Below are 22,004 nucleotides of genomic sequence, written 5' to 3' on the forward strand. Positions count from 1 at the left end.
GGACAGACTCTGCCCTTCTGGCTGCCAGCTTTAGAGACCAGATGCCACTGCCTTATGCCACCAGGCTGGTGGTCACTTGTCACAGCCACCTAAACCAGGTGTGGTGGCGCACGCCTTTAATCCCAGCACTTGGAGGCAGAGGCAGGTGGATCTTTGGAGTTCCAGGACAGCCTGGTCTACAAAGCGTGTCCAGGACAGCCAAGGCTGCACAGAGAAACCCTGTCTCAAAAACAAAACAAAACAAAAACAGCAGCCTAGGAAGTTCACACCTGCTATTTTCTTTTCTTTAAGCAAAAGTCAGGAGGCAGCCCCGGGTACAGTAGTCACGGCCACCATAGGGCAGCAAGCTCCAAGAGAGAAGGTAGGTTTGGGCGGAGCCTGCACATGAGAGGCCCAAGCCAGCTCACGGCAGCTCTAGCTTTTGGTGTCTCTCTGGGGCCCCATCAAGATCAGTGGCCATACCTTGGAATAGGCCAGGTGCCTGAAGGCCTTGCGGGCCTCCTGGGGCTCCAGGAACTCTACAATGGCTGTGATGCCACCTTCAGGCAGAAGCACGCGGCCCAAGCTGCCAAAGCGGCCGAAGATCTCCTGTAGCTCCGCTGCCAGCGTACCTGCCGGGAGGTTCTTAGCCAGGATCACAGTCTTACTTCGCTCTGCTGCGGCCTGAGGGGAAGATGAATGTGTGTGAGGGCAACAGGAGGGTGGCTGAGCATAGCTTCAGACTGACCTTGGTGTGGTCAGGGCTGGAGAGCAGAGCTGGGGGTTTGGGGGGGGGGGTTGGGCGTTTGCTCACAGGGACTTTGCTCACTCCATGCCCCACAGACAGCTCTGCAGAGGGGCTGGGGCCCAGGACTCCAGACCACACCTTCCCCAATTCACCCTAAGCCTCAGAGTCCAGCAGACCCCACCTACAACCCACACTGAAACTCTAGGGTGGCCCCATGGGCTTATAAAAGACAAGAGCCACATCTCGGTGTCCAGGCTCCTTCCTGGCAGTGCAGACCTGCCGCCCAGGTGCAGAAGCAGAAAGAGCTGGGGACTTTTGTCCCTGGGTGCAGCCTTATTCTCTGCAGGGGATCCTCTGAGGGGCCAGTCCTGCTCTGCCCGACCACCACGGACTCACTGTGTACAGTAAGGACTCACCTGGCTGAAAGAGTCCAGGCTGACGCCGTTGTCAATGAGGAAGCTGCGGACCTCCTGGACCAGCTGGGTCTCCCCTAGAGCCACACGCACAGCCACGCTGCCCTTGGTCTCCTGTGGGAGGCAGGGAAGAGGCACAGGTGTCGTCAGGAGGTGGTTCAGACGGAAATGCATGTGGTCCACATGCATCATTCAGCCAGGAGGCTCCAGCCCCCATATGCCTCTGGATTTGCACAGTCCCCTGGGACTCCCTGGGCTCTTTCCAGTTTGTCCCATGGCTGCCACAATGCCCTCCCCTGGCTTTTTTTTCAGGCAGATGGTCCTGCTGTTCTTCCTGCAGCTCACTGCCTGCAGGGGCTTCAGCCTAGCCACCTCAGCCACCTCAGCCTCAGCCAGCTCCTAGCCCAGCCTCTCGTGTCACCTCTGTCACCTTGCTGAGTCGCCTAGTGTAACTGTGACCTCCCATTTGTGTCTCCCTTCACGAGAGGGCACCAGAAAAGCAGGTCCCCTTCAGCCCTGGGCATGGCTGACAGCTGAGCCACAGCAACTGTCTCCTTAGCTTAGATCAAGCTGTGGCTGCTCAAGACAGTGGCCAGTGTCACTAAAAGGTGGCCCGCTCCAGGTGTAAAATACACACCCGCAACAGATGAAGAAGGAAAAACGGCTCCTTTTTCATGTTGGTCACAGGTTCCAATCATGGTATTTTAGATATGCTGTTTAAATGCCGGGAAAATTAGCCCCGCCTGCTTCCCCCTGCCTCTCTGAAATACAATCACTATCTCATATGTGGTGCGCTCAGTGTCCAGGGACGATGCTGAGCCTGTGTCTGGGGGAGGGATAAATGATAAGGCAGGGGTGGAGCTATATGCACAATCAACATGCGTCGTCAGGCTGAGCAGGTAACAAACGTGCTCCTGCTCCAGGTGTGGCCTAAGAGAACTCAGCAGCTGACCCTTGGGAAAGAGTGGATATGAAATCAACCACAAGGCAGAGGCTCTCCACTCACATGGTCAAACACTTGGCTCTTGGTGGCATCATACTTCTGTGCGATGGCGTCAGCCACGGCGTTCGGCCCCATGAACAGTGTGTTCCAGTTGTGAGAGCTGACGGGTAGGGGGGTAAAACAGAGAGGGTCACACGGTGGCCGAGCAGGTCCAGTCCTTCTCAGAAGCCAGCCTGAGCCCCTCCCTCCAACTCCCTGCCTTGTGTGCTCGGCCCATGACCGCAGACCAGCGGACTGAGGAACCGTGTCTCAGCCCTAGCTCTGGCCAGGGACCCTGCGCTCTGCACACATGCTCTCCTATAACCCGCACGGCGCTGTAGGCAGTGGGGAGAGGCTGTTTCTGGTCTCCCCATACCACAAATGGGGAAACTGAGGCCCTGAAAAGTCATGGACTAGGCGCACCAGGAAGAGTGAAAGGTGGGGCCGAGGGCAGCAGACTGGGGCTTAGTGGCCATGGTGGGTTGACAAGAACCTGGAGCTGTTGGCTTTGTCCAGGGCCTCCTTCTTCTTCTTGTAAGAGGACCCCGGGGCGTCGGCTTCCTGGCTGGCTTCTTTCTTGATGGTGGATGGTAGCACGTGGAGCATCCTGCCCTGGAGGGGATGGAAGGAGGATGTAACACAGGCGGGCTCCACCCTCAAGTGTGCCACCTCAGGTCACAAGAGCTCTAGATCTATATCTGACTGCAAGGGGACAGCAGAAGGACCATGTAGTTTGTGGGTGTTTGAATGAGAGTGACCCCCTATAGGCTCATGTTTGAATGTTTGGTCCCCAGTTTGGGAACTACTTGGGAAGGATTAGGGGGTGTGGCTATGTGGGAGGGGGTAAGTCACTGGAGGTGGGCTTTGAGGTTTTGAAGCTGCATTCCATTTCCAGGTAGCTCTCTGCCTCATGTTTATGGATGGAGATGCAAGTTCTCAGCTACTGGTCTAACGCCATGCCCTGTTTGCCTGCTGTCATGCTCCTATCCTGATGGCCATGGACTCACCTTCTGAAACTGTAAGCCCACAAGGAATCTTTAAATTTTAAGACATGGTGACTTTCATCCGTGTGACATAGGGACCTGTCATTGTGGTGAGGCCAGCTGACACCACTACATGTTTTTAAAGATTTAATTTTACATACATGTGTATATGCCTGAGCCCAGGTGTGTGTGTGTGTGTGTGTGTGCGTCCAACGTGGCTTCTGGGAACTCAACTTTGGTCCTCTGGAAGAGCAATAAATGTTGAATTTTCTTTCTTTTCCTTTTTTTTTTTTTTTGTCCTTTGAGACAAGGTCTCACTATATAACCCTGGCTGTCCTGGAACTCCATACGTAGACCCAGCTGTCCTTGAACACACAGAGATCCCCCTGCTTCTGCCTCCTGAGTGCTGTGGGCCCAGGAAATACTCCTAACTGCTGAGCCATTATCGGTTGGCTCTGGAAACTTCTCTTTACAAAGCACAGCTGTGGCACTCACGGCCCCACAAGCTGCATCCCTACAGTGAGGGAACGTGAGGTCTACGCAGCGGGGCACAGGTCTGCCTGGTAACAATGACATCCACAAACCATGGACTAATAAACAGGCCAAACAGGCAGCTCCAGGCTCAGGCAGGTATGCTGTACACCTACCTACCTGCTGCCGCAAGCAAGCGGCCTGAGGTGCTTGGGGACACCATGGCTACCACGCTTTCCGCTGCCTGACAGCAAATGGCAGGGCCAGACTCCTGCCTTTAGAAATCACACCCTCTAAAAACTCATGTGAGGTGACAGCATTGCAGGCCACTATGGGCTCTCAGGCCTGAAACCTGTGTGCTCAATGCAGACGCGTATGCATGCCACGCATGCGCACCTGCTTCCTCCAGCCCAGCAGCCAGCCTGACCAGTCCCGAGCTAACTCACCTGGAATACCTGCCCATCCACCTCCGCATAGGCCTTCACTGCGTGCTCAGGGAACATGAAGGTGACGAAAGCAAAGCCCTTGGGCTTCTTGGTCAGGCTGTCGATAGGGTAGTGGAGTTCTGACAGGGGACCTGGAGATGGGACAAGCGTCAGTATTCTGCAGGCCAGAGCACTGGGTAACAAGAGTGTGGGCCCTAGCCAGGTGATGGGTCGAATTGGGGAAGGTCAACAAATGGCTGTTCTGGACCAGCCCAGGCTGCTGGGTCCCACAGGAGAGCATGGCAAGTGTCAGGCAGCTTATCAGCCCAGGGTTAAAGGTACACTGTATGTCAGTCCTCAGGAAAGGTGTGGGCTGTACACAACCGCTCTGCTGCCTGCTCTCATGAAGTATCATATGCACAGGCCTGTTTCCTCACCTATAAAATGCCAAAAGATCCCTGGCTCACAGGACAGATGTGGGGTGAGCTGTGCTAACACATGAGGCGTAGAGAGAAGAGTGCCCCCTACAGGTGGTGTCCAGTAAGTGCTGAGACATCGCCGCACAAGCTGGGCAACGCTTCCTGCTCTGAACACGGGGCATCACTATGCCCCCACCATGAGTCTCTCTGGCTTCCTAAATGGACATCCACAGTCTACACAAACCCCCTCCTTCCATTCTGGCCGAGTCAGGCAGGAGGCAGGGGGAGAGGCTGGCAGGACACTGTGGGCACACGGGGAGATTTCACCACCTTGCCTACTCTCAGGTCCCCCTGGAGCCTCCACACGCAAGCTGTCCTTAGAAGAGACACAGGAGTTACTGCAGGCATCTTACAAGTGTCAGGACCTACCCCCATTTACAGCCCTGCTGCCCTCTGTGTAATAATGCTGACCCCATGGGCAAATGCAGCCCCGTGTCCAGGGAACTACAGGCCTGAGAGTTTTCAGCCCAAGAGCTTGCCTGGCTCATGTGAGGCCCTGGGTCCATGCCTAACGCTGCTAAGAAGAAAGTTAGCATATTAAAAAGACCAGCCTCAGGCTCGGCATGGTGGTGCACCCCTTTAATCCCAGAACTTGGGAGGCAGAGGCAGGTGGAATTCTGAGTTCCAGGGTAACCTGGTCTACAGAGTGTTCCAGGACAGTTAAAGCTACATAGAGAAACTCTTTCTCAGGGGGTGGGGGGGAAGGAAAAAGAAAAAGACCAGCCTCATAGCCAGCTGATTGGCTGTCTAGCCTGGACAGAGGACTTTGGACAAAAGCTGGGAGTGGTAATACATGCACACAGGAGGGTGAGGACTGCTGCAAGTTCAAGACCAGCCCGGGCTATAAAAGCAACATCTTGTTTCTAAAACACAAACCAAAAGACTTTTGACAGCCAAGTGCATCAGTGTCTAGTAAGGATGGGACAGCAGTGTGGACAGTGTGAGGCGGGCACAACCCTCTTTCCTCTGCTCCACATTCTGAGGGTGAAGAGAGGCCCACCCACACGGCTGAGGAGCTGTGGGGGGCATCTAGCTGTTGGACACAGATGGTACCCAGGACCAGCGGAGTAGCACCCACCGTAGGCAGAGAAGAGTTTCTCCAGGTCTTCCTCGGAGCTGGTGTAGGACAGGTTCCGCACGAAGAGCCTCCCGGAATCGGCCAGGTCCTCCTCCTCCTCATGTTCCCCGAGCGTGCGGCCCTGCCAGGGGGTGGTGCTGCTCTTGGAAGGACCGTGGGGTGTGGGGGCCTGCTTCTCTCGGAACACCTCGATATAGCGTCCACCTGCATGAAGACAGGGGTCAGGGCTGTGGGGTGCCTGAGGTTGCCAGAGGCCCCCCGAGGTCCCTTCAACCTCGACTCTGCTGCCATCCAGAGCCCGCTGTCTGCACACATGGTCATGTTTGCAGCAGACTGTTCCCCAGGCTGCAGTCACATTCACTGGCACCTCGTTCACCTCTCGGTGGTGCAGCCAAAGACCTGAGGAGCTTGCAGGGCCATCCTAGACGGGGTCTGGCCCTCCCTCGTCACTTTAGCTGGCCTTTGCTACTTTATGGGTTCTTGTTTTATTCCCATTAATTTATTTACTTACTTTACATGGGTTCCTCTTTCTCTTGCCCTTTAGCCCCAGCCCCTGGTTTCACCCCCTATCACTAGATAGGAGAAAAAGCATAGATAGGAGAAAGAGAGAGACAGAAATTCTTGACTATAATTTCTTTCTTGCTTTTTCTTTGAGCACAACTACCAACAAACCATAACCAACCACCGTGCAGCCTATCAGCATTTATATATCCTCTGAAAAGTTCCCAGAATTCCAAAGGTCTCATAATCACAGAAACTATCTGCAGCTGGTGAAACCACGCCTCTGCTACAGCACGAGGCAAATCACAGTTAGCTGCTGCAAAGCCCCCACACCTGAGGTTAAAACAAAAAGTATTCTTATAATATTTCTGTTGGGGAGGCCTGATGGCACTCAAAGAAAGAATAAGCAGGCTACCAAGATGAGACTTGATTGCCTAGGGCCATATAGTGGGGGAGGGGGTCCCCTCAGTCTTAGACCTAGGGGAGGGGAATAGGGTGAAAGTGGGAGGGAGGGAGGAACAGGAGGATACAAGTGATGGGATAATAATTGAGTTGTAATCTGAATAAATTAATAAAATTAAAATTAAAAAAAATAATGTTTCTGTGTTTTTTTAAACACAGAAATTCTGAAAACCAAAATTGTGGAGTTCTCACTACACTCCCGCCTGGCTGGTCTGCCTTGGGAAGGCCTCACATGACAACCTGACCTGGGACGCTGAGGGAGGGAACTACGGGGTGCACCTCTCACCCCAGGTGCCCGCCTCACTTCAGCCAGCACCCATCCTCTTCATGCACTCTGTGCTCCATCAGGACCTGTCCTGCTCACAGGACCCCCCTCCTCCCACAGGAGGCTCTGTCAACAGCCCCCACCTACATCTGAGGTAAGGATGTGGCCTCGCCAGTCAGCCAGTGTCGCAGGCTGCTGCGAGACCCAGCAAGCTGCTCCAGGGAGCCAGGGCCCAGGTCAGCACGGCCTGCCCGCTCTCTCTACATGCCACTCAGATGAATGGCATTCCCCGTTTAGGGCTTTCCTGTGTTTACTCTGTGGCCGCTCCAGGGGGTGGGGCTGTAGACTCCCTGCTCCCTGCTGGATCCCCAGGCCGATCATGTGATGTCATCATAGGGGCGACCCTGACTGATGTCCGACGTGCCCTTACCCATGTATTCTCGGTTGCACTTCAGAGCTTTCTTCACTTCTTCTTCGCTGCTGAGATCCACGAAGACATACCCTGAGAGGACAGTGACAGGGAGAGTCACAGGCAGCCCCGACACCCCAACAACTGTGTGAATGGGCAGGTGGATCAAGGAGCGAGCAGCAGGGCCTTCCTGACCATGCTTGCCCCACCCTGTTCCCAAACATTCTCTAGAGAAGAGTTGGTGGAGGCTATCCAGCGACTCAGTTCAGGATGCTAACAGCCTGACATCACTATGACAACCACCTCTGGAGCTCAGATCCAGACCAGGAATCCTTCTTGAGGGGGAGCCTGACCTTGTGAGGCAGCAGAGCAAGGCCAACTCTTCCTTAGAATAGTTAGTCACCATGTGCCAGGTCACAGGGCTATCTGATGCTAATGCCACAACTTGGCCCAAAGCCCAAGGGTTTTCCACACACAACACAAAGCTGTTCTTTCTGCCTGGCCCTCTCTTCTGTTCTCTGCGGTGACATCACCTACCCACAAATGTACTTCACCCCCTTCTTCCTCCATGAATCTCCCAGGGGGCACTGGTCCAGGCCATGCCTCTTTTTGGGGGGGGGGGTCTTTGTTTTTTTTTTTCAAGACAGGGTTTCTCTGTGTAGCCTTAGCCGTCCTGGACTTGCTTTGTAGGGCCAGGTTGGCCTTGAACTCAGAGGTCCGCCTGCCTCTGCCTCCCTGAGTGCTAGGATTATAGGCGTGCACCGCCACGCCCTGCGGCCTTGTTATTCTTAATCTGATACAGCTTCCCCAGCCCCAGTCCCCACAGACCTGCACCTAGGCTGGAGCACACTGACTGAAGCCCCTGAGTGACTGAGCTCCAGTTCCCGGGCTCCTTCATAGCCCTGCTTGCTGCCCTTAAGAGTGCCACGTGTGTTCCAGCTGCAGGCCCAGCTGGAGCTCTCTGCTGTGACAAACCAGACATCCTTCCCTGCTCCCTGCCCAGTCTCTAAAGTATCGTAAAGCAGGGGCACCACCTCTGCAGCAGACTAATGTGCTATAGATCTCATGGAGTGGGCAGCCCTCAGGGTCAGCTCCTTGGCTCCTCATTCCTGGGTGACAGGCCCACTCCACTGCGTATAGTGACTGAGGCTGACCCTGGCTGTGCCTGACTGAGGTCACAGGGCTTAGCTAAGCAGCTGAGCTGGGGTGGAGCCCCTCTGCCCCACAGCGCCCTCTTCAGGTCACAAGGCTCCTAAGCAGCTGAGCTGGGGTGGAGCCCCTCTGCCCCACAGCGCCCTCTTCAGGTCACAAGGCTCCTAAGCAGCTGAGCTGGGGTAGAGCCCTTCTGCCCCATAGCGCCCTCTTCAGGTCACAAGGCTCCTAAGCAGCTGAGCTGGGGTAGAGCCCTTCTGCCCCATAGCGCCCTCTTCAGGTCACAGGGCTCCTAAGCAGCTGAGCTGGAATGGAGCCCCTCTGCCCTACAGCACCCTTTTCAGGATTAAAAGTGAAAACTGGGTTGGTACAAGATGTGGTAAAGCCAGGAGGGGTGCTGGGAAGAACCAAGAAAGGGGATGGTGATTGGACTGTCCTAAATGGGCGCTTTCTTTCCCAGGTGCTCTACACAGGCATCTTCTGCCTGCCAAAGACCCATCACAGCCTGCAGACTGTGGACTCCCTGTAGCCACAGCACCTTGGTGTGGTTCTGTGAAGTATAGCCACATGCCTGCTGCATCTCCCAAGGGCTCCTGGCCTGGCGGGTGTCCATTTCCCCCAGCTCCAATTCTGGCCGAGTCCCAGACTCTCCGCTTTATGACAGCTAAATCTAGTGCTCTGAGGCCAGGAGACCAGGGTGGAATCCTGGGGCCACGCCACACACTCCACGAGGTAGAGTGGTCCTCTGTCAGCAGACACACCCAAGGGCACTGCAGCAAGCTCAGGACCCCGCATCTACCAACAGAGCGTGTGAGCCCATGGGTGCAGTGGAGGCTGGGAAGGAGGGAGACACAGCTGGCAAGGAGTCACTGGACCAGACCACCAGAGGCAAGGCTAGCAGGCTCTTGTCTTTGCAGATGGACTATGCTGAACAGAGGGCAACAGACGGCAAGAAAGAAATAGGTGTCCTTAAGGAGGCCTGTGGTCGGCAGCCTCAGTACTGAGGTGCAGGGCGGCCTCTCTGCCTCACCTGTTTTGTTCCCGTGCGCATTTCTCACTATTCGAATGGCTACTGGCTTCAGAGGCGCCAGGAATTCCATGACGTTTTTCTGGAAGGAAAAAGAAATGTGTTTCCTCTTCTATTTTTTTTTAAAACAAGTTTAATATTTCATTGGTCCTGTTAACAATTTAAAAATTTTTTTAGAATCTAAAGCACCTGACAACCGAACAAGGGACGTGGCTCAATGGTTGAGTTCTTGCCCCACCCCCACCCCTAGTTCCTCAGAAAAGAGAAAGAGGTGCCTGCCAACTGGTCTCATGCTGTATGTTAACTTAGCATTAGCATCACGCACCCTGGGAATTGAACTCGGGTCCTCAGGCTTGCACAGCAAGTACTCTTCCCCCTGAGCTATCTCTCCAGTCTTGTGTCTCCTCCCGTTTTAACAGCGAGCCTGTCCACTCTGGCACCAATGTGAGGGAATGGAACCAGTCTTCACACTGCCACCCCTCTCCTTCCCATGGCAGAAGCCCCCTTGGCCCACTCCTTCCATCTCATGACGTCACCTGATCCTGGCACCCCCACCCCCGCCCGTCCTCCTCTCTGCATCCTGTCTTTGGTGAAGGCGTACCTCAGTGACATTGAACGGGGCTCCCCGGAGCTTCACGGTGTAGGGGGTGGTGGGTTCCTTCTGGCTGGCTGGCTTCTCTACCTGAGTGATCACGAAAAGGAAACGGCTGTGGTGAGTACCTGACACCCACATGACAGGTGGTGGCTGGGACACCCTGGAGCTGAGAGGGGCACCAGCTGCTGGGGGAGCTGGAGAATTCCATGAGAATCCTGCTTGCTGTGAGCTAAGCCTGGACCGAAGTGGAGCTGGCAGCTGTAGCACCTTTACCACACCTGAGATGAGGGCTACATGCCGAGCCTGGCAAGCCCCTGGCATACCTACAGAGGCCCTGGCCCCAGGAAGGAACCAGAGGTACCACTGAGGCAGGGCTTGCCCAGTGTCCAGCTGGCAGTACAATTCCACAAGGATGCTGAGGTCAAGACCCACAATTCCGGAGTTCCGATAACTCCCAAGAGCCTCTGCTGTTTCTCCCTTGAAGCCCAAACCTGCCCTGCCTGAAACACTGTCCCTAGCAAAGTCTGTCCTGGGCTGCTGTGTACCCCCGACTTCTTTCATCACATGAACCTCAAGGGCTGCCCTGGCTTCAGCTGCATGACCTATGCACAGTGACTGTATCATGGTCACCCTCATGAATCCAAATGACCAGATCCTGGCACTGCAGAATCACATAGCATGAGGTGAGGTAGAGACTAGAGGCCTGTGGGGTGGGATGCCTCACACTCAGGGGTGACAGGTACTGAGGGTCAGTGCTGGCATGTGAGCTCCACACTGCCACACAGCCTGGACAGGGCACACTGCTTTGAATGGACGGCAAATACAATGCGGAAGGGAGGCCTCTCTCCCTTCCTCATTGCAAAGCACAGAGCAGGGCAGAAGACAGGATGCTCCCAGGGAGCGGATGCAGTCCCACCTGAGTATCTAAGTGTCCTGACTCTGCAGCAGAGAGGACCTCCTGGTGGGAGGACTACTGACCACCCTCAAGGTCTCAGCCATCTTTGTAATCTAAGCTTTCAGGCTCCAAGGCCCTGCCCTGCCCAACACCTGCTTCCTCATCAGTGCAGAGGACTGTGCTGAGAATCAGTGGCTTGCCAAGAATGTGACCCAGCATGCAGTGGGCCCTCACATGTCACTGAGAAGCTTCCTCACAGCTGTTTATCTCGCTGCTGTATAAGGCAGGACCCGCCCAGCTCACTGACACCCTACAATTCCAGCAGCAGACAGCTTCCCAGGCCAGCACAGGCACATACGCTGTGAGGTCACCCTGTGAGCAAGTGACCTTCCCTCCCAGTCAATTCTCTAGAGAAGAGGCTACAAAGAACCCCAGGTGACTCAGTTTCTCACTTAGCCCTCACAGACACACAGAGAGAGAGAGACAGACAGACACACCTTGCCAGCAGCTTCCTGAGGCCTCCGGCTCCCAGGCATGGCTCCCTGGCTCCCATTCTCCTGCTGGGCTGGGGAGGCAGGCGAGCCCTCATCTTCCTCAGCCTCACTGCCTTCTTCACAGTTCACTGCCTCGTCTTCACTGTCCTCTTCATCAGAGGACATCTCTGCCCGCACCATCTTGGATTTCAGGTAGTCCATGTCGGACAGCCCCTTCTGCACTGCCGCCTTCGGTTGCCGGCCTTGTTCCTCTGGGGACACAGAGGTCAGCAACCTTCATGAACAGAGACAACATGCCCGCCACAGCCAAGGCTCTCTCACACATATGCAGCTCCGGCCAGTTCTCTGACGAGTGACACTTGGTGACCTGGGACACACTTTGCATGTCTCTCCACCCGGCCCACGGCACACGGAGACCTGTCATTCCCTCTCACCATCCTGGCCCCTTCCCGCCTTCCACCCCCACTCCGTAAGATTTAATTATGTGTTTGTCTGTGTGTAGGTATGTGCACATGAGTGCAGTGCCCATAGAGGCCAGATGAGGGCACTGGGTCCCCTGGGACTGGAGTTACAAGCAATTGTGAGCCCCTGTGTGGGTGCTGGCCCTTTCCAATAGCCCTCATCACCAGTGAGTGTCACAAAGTGTCCTTTGTATGTCTGTGCCAAGTACATCACACTGGTGTCCATCAGGCCAAGGCCTCTACACTCCCTGGAGTGCAAGCCTCACCTTCATGTTCCTCTGGGGCTAGCTCCTCCTCACTCTCCTGTCCTGAGTCAGAGTCGAAGTTCAGATAGTCCCCGGCTGGCTTGGGTTTCGATTTTGGGAGCTCGGAGCCCAAAGCATCGTTTGCCCACGTGGCCACTTGGGTCCTCTTCTGATGGATGGACAGGAACTCCTGGAACTCGGCATCTTCCTTCAGCTGTAGCAGGGCGGCCAGGTGGGAGGGTCAGGAAGGAGGGAGATGAGGCAAAGCTTTGGGAGGCTCCGTTCTCCAGCCCTACCCCTGCACCCACAAAACATTCACCTTCTCCAGGTCACTGGGCACCTTTTTCTTCTTCTTGTCCTGAAAGTAGAAGGCAGACAGGGTCACATTGATGATGCGGGAAGGAAAAAGGAAGTGCACTGCCCTGGGCACCCACCTTCCAGAACCATCCAGAAGTTACTCTCAACTGCTTCCCAGCCAGAGACCACCCTGCCATCCTTGGGCATAGGGATGGGGCACCACCTGCGTACTTTTTTAGTGTCTGACACAATGGAGTCTTGCGATGGCTGCTTGGGCTGGCTTGGCTTCTGGGCGTGTTTGCTCCAAGCTCGGGGCTTTGTTGGGTCTCCAAAGGACTTGCAGAATTCTACCTGCGTGGGGAAAAGAGCTGGTTTCCACAGCTGCTGAGGTACCTTGGCACGTATGTGTCCCCTCAGCACCAGGAGCATAAGTTTCCCAGAGTACAGTGGTCACTGACTTGCTAAGTGTTTTAAAGTGAATCACTTTCATCCCTAACCTAGACAATGTCCTCCAAAAAGTCATTTTGGCCACTGCCATTTACAGCCTCCCACGCTCGCCAGTAGACAGGAAATGTCACTGCCCTCTCTGCTCAGATGAAAAAGTTAAAGTGAGATTGAGGGGCCCTGGAAGCAGGTGATGGACAGACAGGACTCGGGGCACATGAGGACTGGGAGCCCACATTCACTTCCGAGGCCAACAAAGGATGCCTGAGAAGTGGCACCTGCCTGGCGCAGAGCGACAGGGAGTGGTGGCTATTGGTCAGGTGACTGTTTACCACCAAAGCAAGATCAGCCAGTCACTGCAGAAAACAAGCGCAGGGTAACTGGGACAGCGGGGGTGACCATAGGGTGTGGAAGAATACCAGGGACCATGCAGGAACGGATGTGTCCCTCAGCCCTGGCACCTCCGATACACTCTCAGAGGCAGCATCTGGGCGGACATTCCAGGCTGTTATTGGTCAGCAAACCACTGTATCCCAGAGAGGCCCCTTTAGAAGAAGTAACTGCATCTATCCGTTCTGTCAGAAGTATACTAAGCGTTCAGGGTACAAAGGTCAAACTACAGAAAAGGGTACAATGAGAGTTAAACACACTTTAATTCATCAGAAACTCTGGAGAGGGCAGATTCCTAGGCACTGATGCTTAGGCACTTGAAAACTGTGTAGCCTTGAGGTACGGCACACTCTATGGCAGACAGGATGAGAGACTCCCTCAGACTCACTGTGATCCGGGACGTGTCGATAAAGCTCCGGTGGAAATGGCTCAGCGCTGCCTGGGCCTCCTCCTCCGACTTGAAACCTATGAAACCGAACTTGCGGAACTTGCCATCCTTGGTGAACTTGAGGCTGCAGTCGGTCAGTGTGCCAAAGGCGGCAAAGAGCTGCCGGAATCGCTCCTCCTTCATCTGGAACAGAAGAGGGCACAATGAGAGAGGAGCTGGGCATCTCCAGAGCAAAGGGCCAGACAAGCTGGGACGCCTAGAGGTCCTGGAGGGTGTCCTGAGACATTCAGGTGGCAATGTGTACTTTTGTTTTAGGGTGGACAGATCCCGGTTAAGAGCCTGACACCAGCTGAGCATCCCTAAGAAGGCTACTGTTTCTTTGATGAGGAAATGAGACTCCAGGGCACTTCACATGGTCTCTTTTCTTATCCTGCCTCCTAGGAGGACATTAGCAATTATAGCAGCCGCCACAGTAAGCAAATGGACAAGGGAGGCTGTGCAAATGTTTGCTAACCATGGGAGAAAATAATGGAGCCCTGATCCCCAGCACCTGGGACTGCACTACAGTCCACTGCAAAGGGGACCATGCAAGCCTGGCTGGCCTCAAACTAGAGACCTGCCTGTGTCCCTTCCTGGGGGTTGCTCCACCACACCCAGCCACGGCAAAAGGGATTTTTCAGCTATGTTTAAAAACCTGGTGACAAAGCCAGGCGTGGTGATGCACCCCTTTAACCCTAGCACTCTGGAGGCCGAGGCGCGCAGGTTTCTTTAACATCTGTCAGCTTGGTCTACATGGCAAAGGCACAGGCCAGCCAGGGCTACTCATGAGACCTTGTCTAGAAGAAGAAAAGAAAGCCTGAGATGAAGCTGGGTATGGAGGCAGATGTAGGATGATGGCAAGTTCAAGGTCAGCCTGGGTCTTCTGGAGACTTCAGTGCCCTCAGTGAGGTAGGAGGCTCAGAGTCTGAGGAAGAGGATAGGGGAGAACCAGGAAGCCAGGTGTTCTTGATTTTGAAGGCTGGGGGGTGACAGAAGTGGCCATGAGTCAGAGAAGGCACTAGCCAGCAGATCCTCTAGAAGCCTAGGACGAAGTGCTGGCAGCCATGTGTGACCTGCAGCACGAAACCATGACGCTGTCACGTCAAACACTCCCCGCCGGCAGCCCGTGTCTGATCAGACCTTGACATTAGGCTTGCTGGCCTCCAAAATGGCAAAAAAATAAAAACAAATGAACAAACAAAATACTGGTACTGTTTCAATCACTTTACCAAGGAAGTAGAGAGAAACTAACACGCTATTACTATAACGTGGTTAAAAAGGCCCTCGGTGCAGACAGCTGGCTCCTACCATCCTTACACCAGCCAGATTTTTTGTTTGGCTTTTGGGGAGTGGTTCTCAACGTGTGGGTCCCGACCCCCTTGGGGGGGGCACATATTGATTCTCTGAATATCAGATATTCACATTACACTCATAACAGTAGAAATATTACAGTTATGCAGTAGCAACAAAGTAATTTTATGGTGTGTGTGGGGGAATCACCACAACATGAGGAACTTTATTAAAGTGTTGCAGCCTTAGAAAGCTTGAGAACCATTGCTCTAGGGGCATGTGGCCCCACCAACAGCCAAAATAAATTTGATTTCTTTTTTTCCCACATCATCTTCCTATGTAACCCAGGCTGGCCTCAAATTTGCCATCCTCTGTCTCAGCCTACTGAAAGCTGACAACACGTGTGCACCACCACACCTGGCTTTGAAGTCCATGGCTGAGCTTGCTCTGTAGTGAAAAAACAAAAACAAAAACAAAAACAAAAAAACAGTAAGCGTTCTAGTCTGCTTCCTGTTGTGATACACAGCAGGACCAAAAGCAACGCAGGGGAGGAAAGGTGCTAATGTGGCTCACCCGTATCCATCACTGCCAATCTTGCAGGGGAGCCAAGGCAGGGACTGAAGTAGAGACCATGGAGGAATTCCGAATACTTACCTGCTCAGCTAGCATTTTTTTAAAAAATACAGCTCAGAAGCACTTGCCCCGGGGCTGACACCACCCACAGTGAGCTGGACCCTCCCACCTCAATCACAGACTGGTCCACAGGCCAATCATACGGATGCAATTCATCAATTGACGGCCCCTCTTGCTAAGTGACCCTGGTTTGTGTCAAGCTGACAAAATTATCCAGCACAAGGAGGGGTCCTCGGAGTGCCCTGCATCCAGCCGCCTATCACCACAGACGCCCGTTGGTTTCTTCCTTTACCCGCAGTTACCAAAAGCCTTGCCGGGTGTCAGGTTCTGTGACCATGGCTGAGTTGCCTCCACTCCACTTAAGAGAAAAAAAGAAACCACTAAATGCCATTTCCATCACTCAGGTCCTCGGGGTCCCCTCCCCACCTATTTCCCTCAATAGTCTCGTAAGTGAAAGAGTGAACAACGTGGAGCCATCAGGGTACGCAACTACATCGAGAGCACCGGAGTCCGAGGCACAAGGCGGCTGGCATCTGCCTGTAGCAGGGCTATCCGTTCGGAGTCAGGCACTCATGAGGGGGCAATAATCAGTGATGATAATTATAACAATCGTGGCCACTTGTCCCGCTTCTTCAGCCGTCAGAACAGAGTCCAGCCCCATTGGGTTCCAGACCTAATATCGCCATCCTTCAGCCTCCTTTTCTGGACCCTCGCTCCCACTTCCGGGCCCCCATCCCCGGCTCCTGCTCACCCCGTTTGGGAGGTTCTTCACGATCAGTCGCGACATGGTTCCGAGGTCTCCCTCGCTTCTGATTCACGCACCCCAAAACAGCGACTTCCAACAACTTTCACGCCGCTTCACTGGGCGCCGCCATCTTTAGTAGGTCACGTGGGCCCATCCAGGAAGTGGGTGTGGTCTCACTCAAGCCTCTCTATGGAAGTCAAACCCTTAAGAGGGAGGGCAGAGCAGCCTGTGCAGGCGCAGTTTTTCCACCAAATGCCCACAAGGCCGGCAGGGGGCGCTGATGCCCAAGCCCTGCAGGATGACCGACAGCTGGGAAAATACAGATTTTTTGCTTCCTTAACTTTTTTTTTTTTTAAGGTAGAGGCAGGAGAATCTCCGAGTTCTAGGACAGCCTGATCTTCAGAGTGATTTCCAAGACAGCCAAGGGCTACACAGAGAAATCCTGTTTCAAAGAACATTCTTTAAAAAGATTTATTTAGGGCAGGGAGTGGTGGTACACACCTTTAATCCCAGCAGTCGGAAGGGGAAGGCAAAGGTAGGCAGATCGCTGTGAAATTGAGGTCAGCCTAGCATACAAAGCGAGTTTACGACAGCCACGACTCTGTTACAAAAAGAAACCCTGTCCTGAAAAACCAAACTATTTATTTATTGTGTTTATGTACATATATATATATACACATATAAACGTATATATACATACAAGCATCCATATATACTCATTCATGCATCTACAGACACAAACACCACACACACACACACACACACACACACACACACACGTGCATGTGAAGGGCAGAGAACAACATTTGGGAGTTAGTCCCTTCCTTTCACCTGGTGGGGTAGGGATAAAACTTAGATAGTTCTATGTATGAGAATGTATAAGAAGAAATGAGGCAATAAGATAATAAGATAAGATACCAGGCAGCAGACATTATGTTATAGAGGAGTTTATTAAGTGAGCATGGGGGGAGAAGCAAAGGGGGTAGGGGTACCCCAGAGAGGGAGACAGAGAGAGAGGCAGTAAGAGGAAGAAGAAGAAAAGAAGAAGAAGGAGGAGGAGGAGGAGGAGGAGGAGGAAGAAGAGGAAGAAATAGACCAGAGGAAGGTTTGTCCTTTTATATAGCCCTGGCCAGGGCCACACCCCCATGGCAGGTAAGCAATGACATCACAGGTGGGCAGACTGGAGCAGAATCCTAACAGTTAGGCCTGACTGCAAGCTCCCGACTCAGTGACTGAGCGTGTTACCTAGATAGCACTCTAGGCTGTGAGTACTGCAGTTAGCAGCCCTGTTTTGCAGGAAGGTGAACCGAGGACCCGATGACTGCAGCTACTTCATTCAAGTCATGGAGGCTCTGTGTAGAAAGCCTGAGATTAGAACCCAGAGCTTCACAGTGAGTACTGACTGCTTCAACTGAGAGCAACCTTACAGGCATCCCGTGGGGCCCTGGGGAGCTTTTGTCCCCTCACCTGTCAGCCTGGTGGCTGAGTTCTTGGCCAGATGGAGGTTTGTGTCTGCTCCAGAAAGCTGAGCTAAGTTAGACTGGGGCTCAAGGGCATAAGGATGTTCAGTTCTTAAAATATTGTTCCAAAGTGTTTGGGAGCATCCTCTGGATCTGCTCTTAGGTGGCGGGAGAGGGGGGCTTTAAATGGAGACCCCCCATTTTCTTTCCAGAACGGTTTTCAGCAATACCTCAGCTGCACCATGTGTCTCCCCCCAAAGCTTTTGACATTTTCCTCTTCTAAAAGACATTTTACTCCATCTCCCCATACCCTTTCCTATTACTGTTGGCAGCTTTATTGAGCCAGAGTTCATATGCCACACAGTTCGCCCCCTCAAAGTGTGTATGATGATGATTCTGGTTGGCAAGAGGGCTCGTCAGGTAAAGGCAATTGTGGCCAAGGCTGACAACCTGAATTTTTACCCCATGGTCCCTCGTACTGGGAGGAGAGAACCAACTCTAGAACATCTTTTTATTAATTTTTTTTTCAGCCAGGCGGTGGTGGCGCACGCCTTTAGTCCCAGCACTCAAGAGGCAGAGGGAGGTGGATCTCTGTGAGTTCGAGGTCAGCTTGGTCTACAGAGTAAGTTGCAGGACAGCCAACGCTACACAAGAAAACCATGTCTCAAAAATAAATAAAAAAATAAAAACAAAAAAATTTCAGATGCTATATTTTGGTCATGGTTTCCTCTCCTTCCACCCCTCCCAAATCCTTCCCACTAACCCAACTCCAAGACCCTTCCTTCTCTGTCTCTTTAGAAAATAAACAGACAGGCAAACAAAACAAAAACCCCAAACAAAATTTGAAAAGGAGAGAAAACACACATGCGCAAAGCCCACATAAACACAAAATTAGAAAACATTACATCCAAGCAAAAGACCGCCCATCATTTCCTCCTGCAGGGAACCCAGACTCTGCCTGGCGTCTCTATGGACACGTTCCCTTCCTGGATGACTTTCCTTCGGCATCTTGTCACCTTGGCTCATCCAGGTCCCCACATGAGTGGTTCTTCATTCCATTTTCCCCACTAGTGTTAAGCGTCTGACCTAGCACATCCGCCCGTGTATCTGCCTGAGGGATCTGGCGGGTCCACTCTGTGGCTCTTGTGAATAACGTTGCTGAGAACATCTGTGTGCTCATCTTTATGTGGCCACGTGTCTTTCTTTCTCGTGGGCACACTCCTAGGGGTAGGATTCCCAGGCCGCATGTGACTCTCTCTAGGAACTCCTCATCAAACAGTGTTTCCAAACTATATGTTTCTGAGGGTAGTGTGTGAAAAAAAAAAAAGTTATTTCCTGTTCTACCATTTTCATTGATCTTTTTGAAATGACACCCGTCCTACTGGCTATTACTACAGTTTGGGTTTGGGTTTCCCTGAACCCACCCCAACCCCTGTGCTCTAAAACCAGTTCCAGCACAATGCCCCTGAGCCAGCACCTTCCTCGCTGAGCCTCAGATGCACGGGGCTCGTGTGTCCATGGGAACACAAGCCTGCAGAACTCACTGCCGGAGCCAGGGAGAAGGCTCAGCCGGCAAAGTGTTTGCCTCACAAGGATGAGGACCAGGGTTAACACACGAGACCCATGTACAAATACCAGCTGTGGTAGCTCATGCTTGGAAGCCCAGTGCTGCGGGGCACTTGTACAAACACACGCTTTTGTATGCACACACACACACTTGTACACACACACACTTGAGATTTAAAAAAATTGCTGTCAGGAACATATTCAGCTGATTTCCAAGCTATAGACAAGCAGCCTGCTCGTTTCACATTTTACTTCCAAAGAGGCCTCCTCAGACCCATCTTCCCAAAGCTTCCCACCGGGAGCCAGGTGGAGCCAGCAACAGCTGTTTATTGAATGCCGATTGCGGCAGAGCGCTGTATATTTCAGGCATCTCCGTGGTTCTTGAACAGAGCCAGGTGGCCATCTATGGTCTCCGAGGGAATGAAGTGAGCAGGAAGCAGATGTGGCACTCCGAGGGATTCGACTGAAGAGGATCTGAAGAGGCACTCCCCAGAGTGGGTGGTGGGATGAGTAAGGATGACCCCCTCCCACCTCCTGAAGGATGCGCCTGTCCTGGCCCCCTGGACCCTGGGAAAAGGTGCCCTTGCCATGTCACGAAAAGTGAGGTCAGTTTGGATGATCTAGGTGGCCCTAGATCTACTTACTGACAAGTGTCCTTCGGCGGGAAGATGGAGGGCAGCGATGGGAGTTGATGTCACCTTAAACAGACATGGTAGCCCCAGACGATGGACCACGTGTGTAGAGAGGGGGTGTGGCCCCCGAGGACAACTGAATCTCAGGCTGTTTTTCTCTGGAGACCTGGGAGAGAACGTCTCTCTTGGGGGATCAGTTGTTATGCTAGCACAGAAAGAGATATAGGTGGGGTCTGGCATGGTGGCCACGTCTTTAATCCCAACACTTGGGAGGCAGCTGTAGGAGGATGTCTGTGAACTGGGAGGCCAGCCTGGTCTACGTAGTTAGTTCAAGGCCAGCCAGGGGTAAATAGTGAAATCCTATTTTAAAAAGACACACACACACACACACACACACACACACACACACACACACACAGAGAGAGAGAGAGAGAGAGAGAGAGAGAGAGAGAGAGAGAGACAGACAGACAGAGAGAGAGACAGAGACAGAGAGAGAGACAGAGACAGAGACAGAGAGAGATAGAGACAGAGAGACAGAGACAGAGAAACAGAAAGACACAATCAGACAGACAGACAGACAGGATAAGGGACACCTCAAAGCAAGTGGACAAAGGCTGAAGAGATGGTTCAGTGGCTAGAGCACTCTTACAAAGGACACAGATTTGCTTCTCAGCACCCATAGTGGTTCACAAGAGACTGTAATTACAGCTCCCAGGGGATCCACCAGTCTCTTCTGGCCCCCACCGGCACTGTACTCACATGTACAAACCTACACACAGACACACATCACTTAAAATAAGAGTAAAATGCTTTTTTAAAAAGCAGGCGAAAAAGCACAGCCCACTGAATAGGGACCAGCAGTCCCTTCTCCTACAAGCCAGGCTCTGAAGGGCAGTGGACAGGGCAGGGGCCATGGAAGCTGGGGCAGGTTCCCAGGAGCTGTGACACAGAAGGTTTGTGGCTGGTTTAAATGCCATGTCCGGCCTGTCTGCACTCCTCCATTTCTCACTGTGGCCTCACACTGGGTAAGCCAACCAGGATTTGGGGGCTTGGTGACTGTTGTACTGCTGTGAGGAGACGCTGTGACCAAGGCAACTCTGATCAGAGAAAACACTTAATAGGTGCCTTGCTTACAGCTTCTGGGGCTCAGCCATGACCTTCATGGCAGGGAGCATGGTGGTACACAGGCAAACAGGGTGATGGAGCAGCAGCTGAGAGCTACATCCTGACCCACAGGCAGAGAGGGAGAGGGAGAGGGAGAGAGAGAGACAGAGAGAGAGAGAGAGAGAGACAGAGAGAGAGAGAGAGACAGAGAGAGAGAGAGACAGAGAGAGACAGAGAGAGGGGGAGGGAGGGGAGAGGGAGACAGAGAGAGAGGGGGGAGAGGGAGGGAAGGAGAGGAGGAGAGGGAGAGGGAGGGAGAGACAGAGGGAGAAGGAGACACACACACACACACAGAAAGAGAGAGAGAGAGAGAGAGAGAGAGAGAGAGAGAGAGAGAGAGACAGAGACAGAGACAGAGACAGAGAGACAGAGAGAGACAGAGGCAGGAGGGGGAGGGACAGAGGGAGAAAGGGAGGAGGGGGAGGAGAGCAGAGCAGAGCAGAGCAGAGGAGAGTGGTAGGGGGAGACAGGGCCTGCCCGGGGCCTTTTGATACCTCAAAGCCTGATCCCAGAGACACACCTTCTCCAACAAGACCACACCTTATCTTTCCAAACAGTTCACCAACTGGGGACTAAGCATGGGAAATATATGAGCCTGTGGGGACCACTCTCATTCAAACCACCACACTGACCAAGAACAGGGGTGTGCAGATGGGGTACAGGGCCGGGTGGATGGGGTACAGGGATGGTTGGTTGACTAGGGACCCGCGACTGGAGAATGGTCACGAGGGACCGCCAAGTCACAGGAGAAGACAGAAGCAAACCAAGTACTGTCCCATACACTGTCCCCCAAGTGTTGGGGTGATGGTGTAGAAACAGGGCATGCACTCTTTGTCATGGAAACCATGCACTTAAGACACCTACTATGTCCTAGATCCCCGCCTCCTCCACA

General features: G+C 53.2%; 1 protein-coding gene across 1 annotated transcript in view; it reads right to left on the reverse strand.

The window, feature by feature from the left end:
• Positions 1-16,450, reverse strand: part of RBM19 (RNA binding motif protein 19) — an 81,912-nt gene extending 65,462 nt beyond the window's left edge. Inside the window, exons 1-15 of the mRNA XM_084763459.1 lie at positions 16,297-16,450; positions 13,584-13,766; positions 12,593-12,712; positions 12,384-12,422; positions 12,086-12,278; positions 11,362-11,609; positions 9,976-10,056; positions 9,378-9,456; positions 7,217-7,288; positions 5,559-5,762; positions 4,023-4,153; positions 2,616-2,734; positions 2,147-2,243; positions 1,144-1,254; positions 463-663 (exon numbers count right to left, since the gene is read on the reverse strand). Coding sequence (XP_084619585.1) covers positions 463-663; positions 1,144-1,254; positions 2,147-2,243; positions 2,616-2,734; positions 4,023-4,153; positions 5,559-5,762; positions 7,217-7,288; positions 9,378-9,456; positions 9,976-10,056; positions 11,362-11,609; positions 12,086-12,278; positions 12,384-12,422; positions 12,593-12,712; positions 13,584-13,766; positions 16,297-16,332 — 1,914 coding nt within the window. The 5' untranslated portion in view covers positions 16,333-16,450. The remainder of the gene's footprint in view (positions 1-462; positions 664-1,143; positions 1,255-2,146; positions 2,244-2,615; positions 2,735-4,022; positions 4,154-5,558; positions 5,763-7,216; positions 7,289-9,377; positions 9,457-9,975; positions 10,057-11,361; positions 11,610-12,085; positions 12,279-12,383; positions 12,423-12,592; positions 12,713-13,583; positions 13,767-16,296) is intronic.
• Positions 16,451-22,004: the final 5,554 nt, after the last annotated feature.

This window comes from Acomys minous (assembly GCF_964271855.1).
Source record: "Acomys minous genome assembly, chromosome: 16".
Lineage (NCBI taxonomy): Eukaryota > Metazoa > Chordata > Mammalia > Rodentia > Muridae > Acomys > Acomys minous.